The sequence below is a fragment of the Dasypus novemcinctus genome, chromosome 8 (genome assembly GCF_030445035.2).
Source record: "Dasypus novemcinctus isolate mDasNov1 chromosome 8, mDasNov1.1.hap2, whole genome shotgun sequence".
Lineage (NCBI taxonomy): Eukaryota > Metazoa > Chordata > Mammalia > Cingulata > Dasypodidae > Dasypus > Dasypus novemcinctus.
This window is the reverse complement of record NC_080680.1, coordinates 123,476,291-123,494,272: the sequence shown is the minus strand read 5'-3', so window position 1 is coordinate 123,494,272 and position 17,982 is coordinate 123,476,291. Positions and strand designations below refer to the sequence as shown.

Here is a 17,982-nt window from a genome sequence, read left to right as displayed (position 1 = left end):
TGGGGACCAGACCTTTGAAAGAGGGGTCATGCCAACAATCCCGGGGCGCTTAACCCATGGTAGAATCTGAGAGAATTCATAACCGTCACCGTTTACTGAAGAGGGGAACCTGGCATATATTGTGTACCTATTATGCTCCTGGTTGTTGATACACATTAACTTATTTTACTCTCACCACAACCCTTGGAGGAATGTGCTGCTGTCTCTGTTTTATGGAAGGAGGAAACTGGGGCTGTCAGATGGAGTAATTGCCCAAACTCATACAGACAGTGTCTTAGTTTGCCAGGGCTTCTAAAACAAATAGCACAGACAGGCTGGCTTACGCAGCGGGAATTGACGGTCTCGGGAATTTGGAGGCTGAAGTCTAGCCCCGGGGCCTTGCTTTGTCCATCGCGCTCTGGTGGCAGCGGGCAGGCCACACTCAGTCTCTGCCGACACGTGGCTGTCACGCGCCCCCCCTTTCTTCTACCATCTTTCTCCCCAGTTCCCTCTGCTGATGAGGCTTAGCCTCCCACCCCCCAACCCAATTTGGCCTCATCATAATTATCGACATCGTCAAAGATCCTATTTGCAAATGATGTCACATTCCCAGGACGGGGGGTTAGGGCTTTTGGGGGGACATAATTCAATCCACACTTAGGAGCACGTCAAGGGGACAGGACGCGAATGAAATCTTTAACCAGTTTCCCTCTTCTGTCAACAAAATGAAGGCCTTGGTCTTGGGTCGCGGGAAGGAGATGGCCTGACTTATCAAGTGAGCGTCCAAAGCCACCGCGGAGGCCTGCCGCCAGACGCAGAGGCGGATTTCTCACCCAGCGGGAGGGCGTACAAAGCGTCACTCTCCGAGGACAAAGACAGTGTGATAATTAAGAAGTGGCACCGAGAGGCCACCCAGGGGGCCGCGGCCACCGCTCTTTGACCTGCCCTTGTCAGGCCAAGCAGTGAGCTATTCCTCCTGTGGGAATGTTCCAGAAAACAGACGCTTGGTCCATTTTGCGTGAAAACCCACTTTGTTTAGAACATTAGTCAACCTTAATGAAGAGAAAAATTTATCAAACATAGCTACGGGCCATCTGGAAAAATAAAAACAATAAAAGCCTCCAGCCCAGCAGCTAGAGTGCCTGCCACATACCGGCCGGAGCGCGGAGCCTGTCTGGCCGGGTCGGTCTGAGCGTTAATCGGCAGCATCGTGTGCCCCGCCCGGCACAGGCTGGACCTTCAGTGGCAGGTAGGCTGCCCTGCCCGTCCCCGTCCCCTTTTGGTAAGGGCTCCATCCTGGAGGCCAGTCCCCGCGGGGGCCTTGCAGCGAGGCTCCGGCTCAGAGACACTGCTGGCTCTAACGTCAACAGCCCGCGGCTGTCCGAGCTGGAGTCCCAGAGCCACTTTTTAGGTCTCCTGCTCTTTCTAGCTGTCGGCTCCAGGCTAGCCCTTTCCGCTGCCATCGAGCCCCTCGTCCCACTCTGAGCTCGCTGCTTTTAAACGGCTCTAGGCTTGGAGAGCAGGAGGCCTGGACTGGCAGCACGTGGAGGGCGAGAGCCCACGGGCCTCACGCGTCCACGGCGCCCGTTGGGGGAGGCCGCCCGGGCTCAGGCGGATCAGCTACCGTTCAAGCTACGATGGACCCTGGTTTCTCCTCTTTGGAAGGCCTCAGGGAGAAGCCAGAAGACAGAAGAAACTGGAAGAGAAGACCTAAGGAGAGACACTGCCCTGTGGAAGGAGACAGAGAGGCAAGTCAAGGGGCACCGAGCACCGGGCAAGCCAGTGCCCGACGCCGCAGGCAGCCCCCGGGACGAGAGCACTGCCAGGCCAACACCTTGCTTTCAAACGTCAAGCCTCCAAAACCAGGAGACAATAAATGCGTCTTGTTTAAGTTAGAAAAAAATAAAAGCTACGATGGGGCGCCCCGGGCCTCCACCCCGGTGCTCCTGGCACGTCTGGAGGCGCCGAGGGTGCTGGGCACACAAGCTCCGGTGGGTGCTGGGTGGTCTCCTGCGCGACGGGGAGAGCCTGGGGAGCAGGACCAGGGCCGCGTCCTCCCCGGGCCCTCGGAGCCCAGCACAGGGCCCCCAAAAAACGGCGGCGGCGGGACAGCGTGAAAGCAGCGCCCGTTCTCCCCGCCGCTGGGAGGAGAGGAGCCTCAAGGACCCAAGGGCCCTGCCCCGACCCGGGTCACAGTCCCCAGCCCCACAAACTGCCTCCCTTCTTATTAGCTGCCAACATTTAACCATGATGTGGGCTTAAAAGAAAAAAAAAATCCAATTTCCTGTTTTTATTCAGTTTCCTTTTAATTCCTCCCCAGGCAAAAAGGACATTCCCTTTTCATATTCAGGTTTGCTGCAATAACAGTAATAAACCTTCAGGCCGGTACAGCATTGAAGAGAGGCGGATGCGCTCCCCTAGGCGGCCTGGTGAAGTTCTCAGCAACTTCACGAGGCAGCCGGGACCAGAGATGGACAGCGAACGGTCTTAGGTCACACAGCAGGTAGGGCTCAAGCTAGAACCCAGGGCAGGAAGTTGGAGAATCTAGAACAGACCACCCCGGAGGGAGGGAGAACAGAAGTGCCGAGCCACACTCCCACAGGGCTGGAGCCAGAAGCACCGCTGTGCCGCCGGGCCATAAACAGGCCTTGCGTTGGGGGCGCCTGCCCTCCCCTCGGGTGGAGGTCTCGGGAACCAGCTCTGCGCCGCCAGCGTGCACGTCAGCGTCTGGACGGCAAAGCCTGGCTGTTCCATCTGGCCCGGGCCCCTGCCCCTGCCCGGCAGCCCCCTGGGGGGTCTCTGGCCGAGCAGCCCTCCCTCCATCACGGATCCTTCCTAACCTGCTGTGGGCTGAACGGTGTCCCCCAGAAGGACGTGGTGAGGTGACACCCCCAGCACCTCCCAATGTGGCTCTATTGGGACGGGACGAAGCAAGTTCAAATGAGGTCTGTGGGGGAGCTTAGTGGCTGTGCCCGGCGCCTGATGAGAAGGGAGCAGGCCCCGTGCGGACGAGGGGGCAAAGCAGAGCGCGGGCATCTACACCCAGGAGCGGCCACTCCCAGCAGCTGGACGGGGCGAGAAGGGGCCCAGCCCCGTGGCCATTTGGGGCTTCCAGCCTCCAGGCCCGTGGGACAATAAATGCTGTTGATCCCCACATGCCCAGCCAGAAGCTGCTGAGAAACCCCTCGAAGAATAACGCTGCACAAAGACGTCGAGAGAAAGCCCGCCTCAAAATACCAACAGCAGGACAAGAGGTGAGGGGACAGCGGGGGGCAACATGGGGCAGAAGGCGATGCTAGACTTCCAGCCTCCGGGGGACGAGCCACAGGGGACGAGCCACAGGGGACGAGCCACGGGGGGATGAGCCACGGGGGACGAGCCACGGGGGGCCAGCCTCCCAGCCCCGCGTCCAGGGGGGCAGCCAGACCTGGGCTTTGCTTGGGCTCCCAGAACACGTGCTTCCTGGCAACCAGGAGGTGGCCAGCGCCCGGTGGAGCAGATTCACAGACCATTTTCATTCATTTATTTTTCCTGAAACTTTTTGCTTTCCTCCTTTTATCAACTTCAGTCACCTGCCATGCCTCCAGCTCCTTGCAAGGCCCTGGGGACAGGAAGGGGTAAAACCCAGTTTCTCCCCTAAAAGAATCATGTCCAACAATGTGGGCACTACTTCCCTCTTATAAACGGGCTATTTCGGGACCCAAGATGGCGAGGGCCAGCGTTTTAGGGGTTGTGAAATAAAGCGCATTAAGCTGATTTGTTGCGTAGTTTTGAGTTCTCTCATGCTCCCCGTTCATTCTTCTCATGAAAAGGCCCTTTGTTAGTTTAACTGCTCAATAAAACCCTGTGACATCCACCCGTTGGTACATGGCCCCTCTTCACTTGAGTGCGACCTGACGCTCACAATCAAGAGACCATGACCCTGAGGGATGCCTCGCTGTGCGTGAGCAAAGCGTTTAGAGACATTTCATCTCCATGGCAATCGGATGATCCCGCTTTGCAGGTGCGGCCCAGGGAACGTGACAGGCCCATTCACGGGAACCGCGCGCAGGGCCAGATGCCAGCGCGCGCGGACAGGCGCCCTGAGCGCGGAGCTCCGGCCCCGTCTCCCAAAACGCCCGCCTTCTGGGCCTCCTTTTCCCCATCTGTAAAATGGGACAATGCTCTTGAAAAGAATAACGGGGATCAGGCTTTGTCACTGACCACGCACGGGAACACTGAAGGAGCCGGGGTCCCTGCTGCATAGTTGATAGATTGTTCTAGACCTCAGACCCCCTCCTTACTGGACAGGGGGGCTGTGGGTCGCCTCCACCTCCCCCGGTGCCCTGCACACGAGCGGCTGAGTGAACGGCCTGAGAATCAAGTTAGACTGTGGGTTTGGTAAACCGGGGTCCCCGATTCCTCCTACGACCACTGGTTCTGAGCCCCGGAGTTTCGGCAGCGAGTGCCGCGTCTGCTCAGGGGCTCAGCGCGGGAAACCGCCGTGGGCCTCCCAAGAGACACGCGCCCCGCCGGCCCTACTTACGCAGCAGAACACTTTGGCCGCCATATTCTGGTCAAACTGGCCCAGGATGATCCGCACGTCGTTGCCCTGTGGACAGAAGGACACGCGCGTGGAGGTGAGCGGGAAGGTCCCCTCGTGGGGCTGGGGGCTCAGGCAGAGCCCCCCGCCTGCCGGCCGAGCCTGGCCGCCCTTCCTGGTCTTGTGGGTCAGCCCAGGGCAGGCCTGAGGCTGAAGCTGGGGCTCCCACGGCCGCTCCCTGCTCCCCTCCAACGAGGCCGACGAACCCTGCAGGCTGCGGCGCGCCCGTCAGCTCACACAGGGACGCTGAGGCCGGAGAAGGGAAAGGAACCCTGGGAGCGCCAGTGGCAGAGAAAAGATCCCCGCCAACCTCTCCCGCTCACCCACGGTGTTCTGGAACTTTCTACCATCTCGACAGCCCCTGGGAACCCTGTTGGAGCCCACAGAGCTTCCCGAGCCGAGTCGCAGAAGGCTTTGCTCGAATCTCAGCTCTACCTATAAGATTCGGGTTCCCTGGGCAACCCCTCTCCCCACCTCAGCCTCGGTTTCCTCATCTGCAAAATGGGGACGAGGGCAGTGCTACCTTTTAGGCTGCTGGGAGGACGAAATGAGGTAAGTCCTCGCCAGGGCTTAGCACAGCACCCGGCCGCTGCGGGTGCTCCCAGTGCCAGCCGGTGTTAGGGCCTTCTAACCCACCCCTCGCCTGTCCTAATTTCAAGGAAAGGCTGCGCTGGAAGGCTGGGACATGGGATGACACTCTTCAATTGAGTGTGGTTCATAGGTGCATATGGTAGAATGGCTCATTCATTCATTCAGCAAACATCTACTGAGTGTGGCCCTGGCTCTCTGGTCATCTCTGTCGGCCCTCCCCAGTCTTGGGAGCTGGCCTGGGCAGGCTGGAGGCTAAAGCTGACCTTCTGGGTCAGGGTGGGGGGCCCTGGATTGGATCCTGGGGGCGGGGGTCTGGGCTGGGTCCTGCCCCTAAGGAAAGACGCACGAGAAGGTGCTCAGGGCCACGGGGAGGCCAGCAGGCGCTCGCCCCTGCTCCGGCGTCTCGCCCCAGCCCCTTCCTGCCCTCCGTGGTGAGGCCAGCTCCAGGCAGGCATCTGATCCTCTCCAGCGGGCCTGGGGCCTTTGATGCACACAGAGGAGACGCAGGCCTTTAAAGGGCAGTTTTTAGCATCTTTCAAAATTGGAAAGTGCTGACTGGGAGGCCATTTTACTCATCGTGCGCTTTAGCAAAATCAGAAAGGGCTCGATTCTAAAATCATCCTGCGTTTGCAGGCAAGAATGGAAAGGAAAAAACAACTTGCTCTGAAAGGACTTTAAAAGATCGTTAACAGCGCAGTTCAGGGAAGGCAAGGCTTTGTCACTGCCACGTCGGCGATGCTATAAAAAGTTCTAAGCTGCTTCCGTTCTGTGGACATGCTCCCAGGCTTCTTTCGCTTGGCGTTCGGATGCTTTTAGCATTTCTTGCTGCTAACAGGATCCAGTTATCGACCCATCCACCTCCCACCCATGCACGCATACATCCACACTGCGCGCATCCACACTGCGTGCATCCACACTGCACACAGTCACACTGCACGCACCCACACTGCACGCACCCACACTGCATGCACCCACACTGCATGCACCCACACTGCACACAGTCACACTGCACGCACCCACACTGCATGCACCCACACTGCATGCACCCACACTGCACACAGTCACACTGCATTCATCCACTGCATGCATCCACACTGCGTGCATCCACACTGCACAGTCACTCTGCACGCATCCACTACTGCACGCACCCACACTGCGCGCACCCACACTGCGCGCACCCACACTGCACACAGTCACACTGCACACATCCACACTGCACGCATCCACACTGCACACAGTCACTGAGCATCTTTCTTGAGCCACATCCTGTGTTGCTGGACATGGTGTCACAGTTCTGTCATACCAGATTTTGGACTCGGAGAGACCTGGATTCAAATCCAAGCTTCAGCCTGTCTTAGCCGCATGGCCTTGGGTCTTAACCACCTTGAACTTCAGTCTCTTCATCCCTGAAGCAGGAATAACCCCACCAACTTGGACTGGCAGTTGTAGGAGTCACGACGATGAAGCCTGCCCCTGGCTTCTGGGCTGACCCTCTCTCCCGGCCCTCCCACCTCCCTGCTCACTTCTGGTCCGACTCTGCATCACCTCCTCACTTCTCTGCCATCTCTGAATGCAGGTGGCCCACAGCTCCTGCCCTTGGCCGACATCACTCTCTCAGGGCAAGCTCAGCTGTGAGCCGCAGCGCCCCTCTGTGTGCTGTGGGCTCCAAAATCTCTCTCCAGCCCAGACTTGCCCCCACTGTCCACTGGGCACCTCCACCGAATGTCCCTCAGATACCTTAAGCTCAACACATCCCAAAACAGAACTCAGCACCCTTCCCAAGTGTATCAGTCAGCCAAAAGGGTGCTGGTGCAAAGTACCAGAACTCTGTTGGCTTTTATAAAGGGTATTTATTTGGGGTAGAAGCTTATAGTTACCAGGCCCTAAAGAGTCCATCTCAAGGTACCGTAAGAGGCACTTCCTCACCCAAGCCTGTTGCCACGGGTTGAAGCAAGGTGGCTGCTGATACCTGCCAGTTCCTCCTTCCTCCTTCCTCCTGAGGCTCCGAGGGCTCAGCTTCTCTGATCCCAGCTGTGGGCTGGCAGAGGGCTCGTCTTCCCGGGGCTCGTTTCCTTCCGGGCTCAGCTGCTCTGGTCCCTCCACAAGGTCAGCTGTAGACCGTCAGGTGAGCGGCTCGTCTCTCTTCCCGGGGCCTCTGCCGTGCCTGTGCAGCTGACTCTCTTCTCTGTGTATCTTCTTCTGTGTGTCCCCTTGAGTGAGTCCGTTTATAGAGCCCCCTAAGGGGATGGGGACGCAACCCTGCACACCCTAATGAAGAGGTCGAATCAAGTCCCTCACCTCCACCTAATCAAGTAAACATAAAACCTTTGAACTTAAGACAATCAAAGGGCTTCATGCCCAGAGGAACAGAGCAGTTTACAAACATAATCTCTCTTTTGGGAATTCATAAATAACCTCAAACTGCCACACCAACAAACCCGTTCCCCCTCCTGTGTCTTCCTGAGAAGGGTGTCACCAACGTCCTGCTCATCCGAGCTGGAAACTCAGGAGCCTTCCCACACTCAGGCCCCTCCGTCACTCCCACACCCAAGCAACGACCTCCTGGCCGAGAACTCCTGTTCTGACAGCTGCCAAGTCGTCCCCGGCCCTCCAGCCCCACGGCCACGGGCTCACTCCGTGAGCCAACGCCTGCTCAGGGACCGCATCGGCCTCCCGGCGGGAATCCCGGCCCCCAGGTCCCCGCCCACTCCACCGGCCGCAGAGCAGAAGTGAGCGTTCTGAGAGTCGAGTCTGACTGTGTAAACCCTCCAGGCCCCACGGCTCTCAGGTCAAGGCCTGAGGTCCTCAGGAGAGCGGTCAAGGGTTTTCACCAGCTGACTTCTGCGCACTTCTCCACCTGTGGGCCAATGCCTGACAAACCAGGGTGTAACATTCCAGTCCTGCAGGGACCAGGCCTGCAGTCTGCACCCCAGAGAGCAGCAAGCAGCTAGGTGGGAGCTCACCTCCCGCGGGTACTGCTTCCCAACACCCTCACGGGAATCTCAGCTTCTGCTTCCGTGGACATACTCCCAGGCAACTTTTTTTAGCATTTCTTGCTCTTAACAGTATCTATCCATCCATCCATTCATCCATCCACAGTTTACCCACCCACCCATCCATCCATCCACTCACCCACCCACCCATCATCCACCCATCCACTTACCCACCCACCAATCCATCCATCCATCCAACCACCCATCCACTTACCCACTCACCCATCCATCCATCCACCCATCCACTTACCCACCTATCATCCATCTTCCCATCCATTCATCTATCCATCCATCCACTTACCCACCCACCAATCCATCCATCCACCCATCTACTTACCCACCTATCATCCATCTACCCATCCATTCATCTATCCATCCATCCACTTACCCACCCACCAATCCATCCATCCACCCATCCACCCATCCACTTACTCACCCATCATCCACCCACCCACCCACCCACCCATCCATCCATTCGTCCCAGAAATATCAGGCTCTGCTTCTGAGGAACCCAACCTGGACCGCAATTCACGCAGGTGGGAAGTGGTGGCCCCAGCCTTGACCCCACGCTGCTCTGGCCCCTGAGCTGAGTGACTGACCTTACTGGATACATCGCCTCCCAGGCCGAGAAAGCAAGCTGCACCCGGTGTGAGCTGCTGGAGCTCAGCTCCCGTCCACGGCCCCAATGCCTCCAGAAAAGCCATGCGTATTTTGAATTAGAATGACTTGAAGGCAGATGCTGGTGTGTTTTTAAAGGAGCAGGGAGGTGGGAGGCGCGGAAGACAAAGGGCCACCCCGTCCTCCCTTCCCTGCAGCAGGAGTCCTGCCCGGGAGGTCACAGTCGAGCCTGACACTAACGCTGGGTGACCTGGACTTACCAGTCACCCATGCACCTGAATCGGCTCGCAATTGTGCCCAGTTTTCCCAGGAGCACAGACCTCCTCTACCCACCCCACGGCATTGCAGAAAAATCAAATGAGCCCACATGCCGTGTCACAGAGAGGGTCGAGGTGCTGTGCTCTCCGAGGTGCTGGAGCTATCAGAGGCTGGCACGACGCATCTGAAGGTGGCCTGGTCTGGACATTGGGCACTGGCCAAGGCGTCGGGGACTGGCCCACTCCTGCACCTGTGGTCTGGCTGAGAGTGTGAGCCCGGGGGCCAGTCCCAGTGGGCGAACCTGATGCCCCCCCAGGTCCCTCCTGCGCTGACGGACTGAATCCACACCAAGAAAGAGTACTCTGTTATTCAGCTAAGATTAGACTTTTGTTTTTTAATCACGGGAAATATCTCTAAAGGCAGAGAAGCGGGAAACACGTCCTCTCAAGAAAAGAGGCGACAAGAAGCAGGTCTAGCCGGCAGCAGCCTGCTGGCGAGGCACAGCACCTCTTTAAGGCTTATCATTTTATCTTTGAATCATGTGCATATGGAGCATTCCAATAATATCTATTTTGTCTTCAGATAAAAATAACGCTTTTCCTTCTGCACGTTTCTGAGCAAACACGGGTCCCCTGGGAGGACGTGCCACGTCTCTTCTGGAGCTCTGCGTCCCCTCGGGGTGCCTGTGTGAACCCGAGGTGCAGGCAGCCAGGATGGGCTTCTGGTCTGGGGGGTGGAGGTGGGGGGAGCAACTCCTACTGGGACTCTCCTGGGCAGCGAGGGAGGACAGTGCTCCTCAAGGCCTCTCTTTGTCGCCTCCCCATGGTGGGCAGAGGAATGGCCCGAGATGTCCACGCCCCGCTCCCCAGAACCCGGGACGCTGCTCGGTTGCTTGGCGGGGGTGGGGTGGGGGTGCGAAGGCTGCAGGTGGATCACAGTTGTCAATCAGATGACTTTAAAACAGGGAGATGATCAGATTGTGCATCACGAGAGTTCCAAAAGAGGAAGAGGGAGGCAAGAGAGAAGGCCGGAGAGAGGTGAAGCGAGACTGGCTTGACTGGCCCCCGCTGCCTTTGAAGATGGAGGAAGTGGCCAGAGCCAGGGCCGGGCCATGTGTCGGTCAGCCAAAGGGCTGCCAATGCAAAGGACAGGCACATGAGGGCTTTTATAAACGGGGTTTATTTGGGGTAAAAGCTCACAGGTACTGGGCTGTAAGAAGTCCAGCCTTTCGAGGCTGCTCTTCACCCAAGGCATCTGCCACATGGTGCAGTACGACGGCTGCTGACCTCTCCCTGGCGCCTCCCTCCCGGGCCTCCTCTTCCCTGAGCTCTCGGGGCCCAGCCTCTTGGGGCTTTGTGCCCAGTGACCCTGCGGTCCCCTCTCTCCTGGTGTAGGGCTTGTTTCCCTCTGGGCCTCAGATACCTGCCTGGTTCCTCATCCTTCCCAACCTCAGCTGTGAGTGACCAGGCACACGGCGCGTCCCCCCGGGCCTCGGCTGTTGGCGCCTTCTCCTTTCGGTCACACGGCAGGAGCTAAAATGACGGTGCTCTCTCTTCCTATGTGTCTGTCTGTCTGTGTGGGTGTCCGTTTATATCAGACCCAGCAGGGGGACGGGTCTCAACCTGAGTGACGCCCTCCAACATGGTCAAATCAGAAGCCCTCGACAGGTCATCTAATCAAAGCCACCTCGGCTGAATTTAATGCAGTCAAAGGGTGCCACACCCAGAGGAATAGTTTACAAACATAATCGTTCTCTTTTTGGAATAGATAAAATAATCTTAAACTCCCATAGGCGGTCTCTAGGATCTGGAAAAGGCAAGAAAACGGCTTCTCCCTTACAGCCTCCAGAAGGAATGAGGCCTGCTGACACCTCGACTGCCACCCGCCGAGACCCGACTTCAGACTTCTGACCTCCAGGATCCGAGGATAGTAAACTGAGGTTCAAAGTCCTGGAGTTTGGGGCCATTTGTTACAGCAGCAATGGGAAGCTGATACACTTTGTCTCCAGCAGGTCCTGACCTGGACTGATTTTCCCACTCCCCTACCCTCTCTGCTTGGGCTCCAGGACCCCTGTGTCACTGCTGACCAGTGGGGTGGCTGTTCTGGTCAAAGCTGCCCCTCAATGGAGGCCTATGGATGCCCGCTACAGCTTGTGGAGAATCGGGCTATTTGGGGCAATCGCAGAGAAAGAAATTTTACATGCCCCTGGGTAGCAGGGACGCACCTGCTTTTTTAGCCTTTTTAGAGTAGAAGGTCTTCTTTAATGCAGAAGGCCTTCATGAGCCTCACGTGGGCTCAGATACTGCACAGAAATAAAACATGACCACGAGAGCCGTTTGGCTTCCTAGGACTGCCCTAGCAAAGCACCACCAGCCGGGTAGCGTAAAACACCAGAAGTGCCTGCTCCAAAGTCAAGGTCGGGCAGGGTGGGCTCTCCTGCAGGCCTCTCCCCTGGCTCCTGTGGCTGCTGGCAGGCCTCGGTGCTCCTTGGCTGGGGACGCAGCCCTCCAGTCTTCACCTGGGGGACTCCTCGTTTGTCTGTCCATGCTCCTGTCCTCTTCTTAGGACGTCAGTCCCTGGATTTAGGGCCCCTTCTGTCCAGAATGACCTCATCTGGATCCTTTCATTAATTGCATCTGCAAAGACCCTCTTTCCAAAGAAGGCCACGTCCTGAGGTTTTGGGTGGACAAGGATCTGAGGCCCGGAATTCAATCCACTCCGAGAGCCTTCTGGTTTCACGTCTCCCTTCGCCACCCCTTCGCGCTTGGTCAGTGTCAAGACTTCCAAGCCCCCTCTTTCCTGTTCCATGGCACAGAAGGGCTGGGAGAGAGAGGTTGTCCTTGAGCTTTCGGCAGATGGGGAGCTACAGGGAACGTCCAGAGGCCGTAAATGGGTCAGAGCACGTGTGGGCACGACGCCAGGAAGCTGGCGGCGTGGAGAGCCGCCTCTGGAGCCGGAGGGCGGGGCTGGACGCTCGGCTCGGCCACGCAGCAGCCACGTGGCCTTGGGCAGGTGGTCACACGCCCCTGCGCGTCCCCTCTCCACGTGTAGACGGGGGTTAACAGTGACTACCTCGTGGGTGTGCGTGTGCGCGTGCCTGTTGAGGGCCAGAGAGCCAACATTCTTGGCTTAATGGGTGTCGTGTAAGGAGCGGGGCCTCCCCCGAGAGGTCGAGCCCTTGTCCTGGGGTAACCTGGGCATCTTGGGAACCTCCCCAGCCACAGGAGGGCCTCTGCTCCGCAGGATCAGAGGCGGGGCTCTGCGCCCACACGTGCCACCTGGCAACCTCTGAACTCGTGGCTGACGTCTGGAGCGCTCCCCGACAAGCCCCAGGACAAAGCCCAGTCCTCTCTTTGGGAGGTTCATTCTCTCCAGAGGGCTGCTCGGGGAGGAGGGATGGAGCCCCTGAAGAGAACAGAGGGGGCCCAAAGCCTGGAGCACCCCCCAGAGCCCAGGGCCCCCCGCGCTCGCCAGCCTAGCGTGGGGACAGTTGAGCGTCACAGCCCTCTGTGGGAACAGGCTGGAAGGAGCTTAAAAGGCTCGGGTCTTCATCGCAGAGAAGGTTTTATTTCCTGACTCTCTAGAACTTTGCTCCACATCTCTGAAGCCAGGCTGATGAGTTCCAGCATTCTGTTCCTCTATGTTCTTGCTTATTTTTGCTCCAGCGAGCCGTCCAAGCCCCAGAGAGCTCTGTTCCCAACACTCTCGGGCTCCTGTTGATTCCTCTTAGTATGTGGAAGAGGATTTTATTTTTATATTTCAGAGTAATAACAGCCCACGGGTGTGTTATTCTCCTGGTGAATCGCACCCTTGTCTTAAAATTCACCCTCCTTAATCCTACTTAATGCCTTGCCCCGGAATTCTCTTTGGTCTGATACGGATGCTGGGATTCCGGCTTCAGTTTCGTGAGCTGCCTTTACCTCTACGTGGTACGCCTGAACCTGACCTTTTACCTTTAACCTTTCCATGCCACTTGTCTCTTGTCAATAGCTGCAATGAGTTTCTTTTTAAAAACACAACCTGAGAGAGTTTGCCTTTTAATAGTGAATTTGACCTAGTTGAATTTACAGTCAAAAGCATTCCATTTGTCTGTAATGATCTTTTTTATGCTTTCTGGTTTTCCCATTTGCTTTCTGTGTTAAGTGGGAAAGATTTTCTTTGCTTTTGTCTCCTTCAGTGTTTTCATTATAGCATATTTACCATTAAGTTTTTCGAAGCATTCTTTTTTAACTTTGATTTCTCTAATTATAAAAAGCAAAATGTTCTTTTTTTTTTTGAGTCCTTCTCCTATTTAAGACCAGGAGTTTAGCATCTTTTTAAAAATTTTTAGGAGGCACCCAGGACTTCATACATGGGAAGCAGGCACTCAATCCCTGAGCTACATCTGCTACCCAACGAGAGTAGTTTTTCATTTGTTTTGTTTTTAGGAGGTGCCAGGGATTGAACCTGGGACCTCATGTGTGGGAAGCAAGTGCTCACCCACTTGAGACACATCTGCTTCCCAGCACCCATTTTTTTTAACTTCCCCACTTCTCAGGGGCTGTTAATAGAATTTGGATTTTTACATCTCAGTGATTTAGGGCATTATGGTATCTTTTTTTGCAGTATATGCATATATGCTTTCAAAAATAATTTTTGCACCTGTAAACACTTTTACAACAATTACAGTAGCTCCTCATTGTTAGTAGATACCATATTTGCAAAATCACCTACTCGCTAAGATTTATCTGTAACCACAAAATCAATACTAGTAGCAACTTCATGGTCATCAGAAAAGTTTTGCAGAGCAGCAAAAAATCAGAGTCACCCTCTGTGCACATTCCACACTTGAGACTGAACGAGGCGGCGCTCTGCTTTCTGGTTTCTACTCTCATGCTGGAAACAAGTGTCCTTTCTGCAGCCTATTTCGTGCTGACTTGTCTCATTTTTGTGTTTTCAGTTGGTGATGCCACAGCTTAAAATGGCCTCAAGCGTGGTGCCGAAGTGCTGTCTAGCGTTCCTAAGTGCAAGAAGGCTCGGATGTGCTTACGGAGAAAATATGTGTGTCAGATCAGCTTCGTTCAGGCCTGAGTGCTACAGGACTGCTGGCTGTGACACCCACATTAATGGATCAATGCTAGGAATGAGATAAGGTGTCTTTAAACAGAAACATGCATAAAACAAGGCTATGTATTGATAAGCCCATGCAAGCAGGACCAGGGGTTCCCAGGAGCCTCACCCTGTACTCCCCCAGGGCAATGGTTCAACAGTGGCTAGTTCAGGGTTTGTGGCTCTTTACAGACAGTAGCTACTCCACATAAGGAGACTCAACAGTGTTGAGCCTTAGTTCTGTTTCCACAGCTTCCGGTGGTCCCTGCTCAGCCCTTTCTCCCAGGACCTGGGCCCTGAGCCCGCCAGCACTGCTGCTGGCTGACGCCTAACAGCAAGGAGGGCTCGTGGCTGCTTCCTCGTCTGAGCCTCACACGTCGGAGCATGTCTCCCAGTTGCTCCCTCATCTCTGGGATGCAGTGCTGGAAGGAGTCCGAGGATGGCTGGGGTTTTGTAACTATGCAGGAAATTTGTTTGCTTTCTGACCTTGATATTTTTAAGATTCCGCCCCTTTATGTTATTTCAAAACTTTTGCCAAAAAATGTGGCCAAGGATGGTTTTCTTTCCACCGGTTTGGCTGGGATGCAGAAAGCCTGGCCGGTCTGCACGGAGTTGGGTCAGGCCAGTGAAGTCACCGATGCTGCAGTTCAAAACCGGCTGAACGTCGGCAGCATTACGTGGTTCAGTCCCGCAGGTCTCTCTCGAGACTGCTTACACTTGTCTCTTCTTTTTTCAAAAATTTTAAGCTAACGTTTGATTTGAGAGTGGTCTTAGGCTTACCAGAGAACTGCAAAGATGAATGGAGGGTTCCTACATGAGCCACATGCAGCTTCCCTATCGCGCACCTCTTACATGAGTGCAGTACATTCGTTACAGTCGGTGAGCTGACATTAATGCATTATTAACTAAAGTCCATACTTAATTCAGACATCCTACTGACTACCTCCTGTCTTCTTTCCTGCTCCAGAAGCTCAGCCTGGCATTGCCTGTAGCCATCATGCCTCCTTAGGCTGCTCTTGGCTATGGCAGTTTCTCAGACTTCCCTTATTTTCCATGACTTTGGCAGTTTTGAGGCATGGTCAGGTGTTTTGTAGAATGTCCCTCAATTAAGATTTGTGTGATGTTTTTCTCCTAATGAGCCTGAGGCTACAGGCATCGGGGAAGAAGACCACAGAGGCACAGTGCCCTTCTCATCCCATCCCGTCCAGGGGCCAGGCTAGCAACGTGGCGTGTCAGGGCCGACACTGGCCTTGCTCACCTGGCTCAGGTAGGCGTCTCCTCTGTCGAGAGATTTTTTTTTCCCATAAGAAGTGGGAAACTGTGCTCCAACTCCTCGAGGGTGGAGCATCCACGTGAATTATTTGGAATTCTTCTGCATGGGAGATTTGTCTATTCTCTCATATTTATTTATGGCATCATCATTATTATATATAAGCTTTAAAATTACTAATACATCATACTAATTATTAAGATTAATAACCGATCATCGTTATTGTATCAGTGTGGACTCACGGACATTGACTATATATGTTGGGTTATAATCTAATACCATTTCACTCCTTTGATGCTCAAATCCTTCCACTTTGGTCATTGGGGGGATTTTTCAGTTGGCTCCCGTGTCCCTTTGCCATTTGCCCCTCACGGTGGCCTTCTCTGAGCACTCTCCTGCACGTGGGCGTCCCATTCCAGGCACGTGGTGTGCCTCCTGCCCCAGGCTTAGAATCAGCCGCTTCTCCAAAGAGCCCCTTTTACTGCAGAACAGAACTGGAGATCAGAATCTGCAGGGTGTGTGCGTGCCGCCGCCGGGGCAGCAGTTTTGATTTTCCCTTTGGACGTTTCCTCTCCGGGCATCCCCCTCCAGCCTCCACAGCTCTTCACTTTTCTCTCACTGGATTGATCTCTTCGACCATTTCCTGCGAACTCTGGAAAAGCATCTCAGGTTTGTCCTCCGCGTTATTGATTTTTCTTTTCCTTCCATTAGCTCTGCTCTCTATTGGCTCCAACACAGATTTTCATTCTGCTACTTGATACTCTGTTTTCTTCCCTCGTCCTCTGCAGCTCCTGCTTCATCTCATCCCTCAGTAAATCAGAGAGTTGCTTTTCCTCTGAGCTTTCCAGAAGTGACTGTCTCCTCTTTGTCCCCGACGACTTTGGCCACGTGTCCCACGTGGTGTTTTCTGTCCCAACCTGGGATTTCCTTTTACACACTCAGCAAATAATTGAGAAAATCAGGCTTGGGTTCCAGGGTCCGGGGAAGGAAGCGGTGGCCAAGACAGATGGAAAACTTTGTCCCTGGAGCTCCCATTCCAGCGAGAGAAGATGGAGGACAGCAAACGAGGAGGCAGAAGGAGCGGTGGGCCGGGCGCAGGAACCAAGGCCACGTAGCGGTGGCTTCACGCTACACGCGTGACTTGTCTCAGTTCCGGAGGCCACAGGCCTGAGACCCGCACCTCTGGTCCCTGCCTTCCTCATGGCTTGCCGGCCGTGCAGGGCGTTCTTGGCCTCTGCTGTCCTGTGGCGCTCTCGCCCATGTCTGTCTCGGCACCCGCATCTCCCCTTCTCCTACGGCCCCCGTGGTACTGGATCGAGGGCCCGCCCTCCTCCAGTCTGACCTCGTTTTAACTGGCCTGAGTCCACCTGCAGTGGCCCTGTTTCCAAACAAGGCCACGTCTGCAGATCCCGAGGGTCAGGATGTCAACTGTTCTTTCTCGCAGGTCACAATTCAACCTCGATGGCGATCCCTGAGTGGAGAACACGGTGGCAGCAGAGAGGAAGAGGCAGAGCGAGGGCAGGCATTCCAGTTTCCGAGAAGGCGTCTGGGGAAAGCTCCCAGGACGGGGTGTGGGGGCAGGTGGGCACAGACTCGGGCGCCCGGAGAAGGCACCAAGCAGAGGTCTGGGGAGAAGACCCCGGTGGGGGAGCGCGGGCCGGCAGGCCGCACATGCCGTCCTGCCCCTGCTCTTCCCGGTGGAGTGCTGCTGGGACCGCTTCTGGGCGCTGCAGCTGCGTGGGGCGGCACCCGCCCCTCTCCAGCTGGGTGAACGGTCCCAGCTGCGCACGGCTTCCAGGAGGGCCGAGGGGGCCCGAGCAGGCGGCGGGCTCTGCAGATCCGGAGCCCTTGAGCTCACGCCTCCGCGCGTTATTACCGACGCCGGCGGGGGTGGGTAGCGCAGCGCTGCGCCCTTCCTGAAGGCCCGCAGACTTTCACCCCGTGCCCGTGAAGGCTCTTTAAACCTGAAGGGCAGCAGAGCTCCCCTGGGCCGACGCAGGGAGCTATTTCAAGGGGCTGCCTGGGGAGGCACCAGGGCGATAGGGGAACTCACACCGCGCCGCCCACCACCTCCGCGCCCACCCCCAGCTCAGGTGCTCCCGTGGAGCCAGCATCTGTGCCACCCTGTCCTCTGCTGGCTCAACCCTTGGACCGCACAGCCTCGGGGCGGCTCTGTAGAGGAAGCCTGGGCAGGTCCCATCTGGCTTTGGGGGCTGCAGCACCCCGACCCCTCATCTGATGAGGCTCCCAGGCTGTGCTGAGCATGAATGTGGCTTGGCTCCCCCTGTCCCCTGTCCCAGGGCCTCGGTCTCGTCACCTGTGAACTGAGGGGTTTGGAAAGCAGGGGCTGTAAACAGACACCTGCTTCCACCAAGGCAACCTGTGGTCCAGTCGGCCCAAGACAGGAGGGACCCGTCAGTAGGTGGCATCGGGAGTCTCTGCAGCAACTTTAAATGTGAGAGTTTAAGTCTGCCGGGGCTGCTATGACAAATAGCTCACATGGTTGGCTTAACAGGAATCCACTGGCTCACGATTTGGGAGGCTAGAAGTCCAAAGTCAAGGTGTTGGCAGGATGGACATGCTCTTTCCTGGAGTCCATCATG

At 56.0% G+C, this 17,982-nt stretch overlaps 1 protein-coding gene across 1 annotated transcript in view; it reads right to left on the bottom strand.

Moving 5' to 3' along the window:
* The window catches only part of GABBR2 (gamma-aminobutyric acid type B receptor subunit 2), a 367,202-nt gene that overhangs the window by 157,561 nt on the left and 191,659 nt on the right, over window positions 1-17,982 (bottom strand). The window contains exon 5 of the mRNA XM_058302623.1: window positions 4,505-4,570. Within this exon, the coding sequence (XP_058158606.1) occupies window positions 4,505-4,570 (66 nt within the window). The remainder of the gene's footprint in view (window positions 1-4,504; window positions 4,571-17,982) is intronic.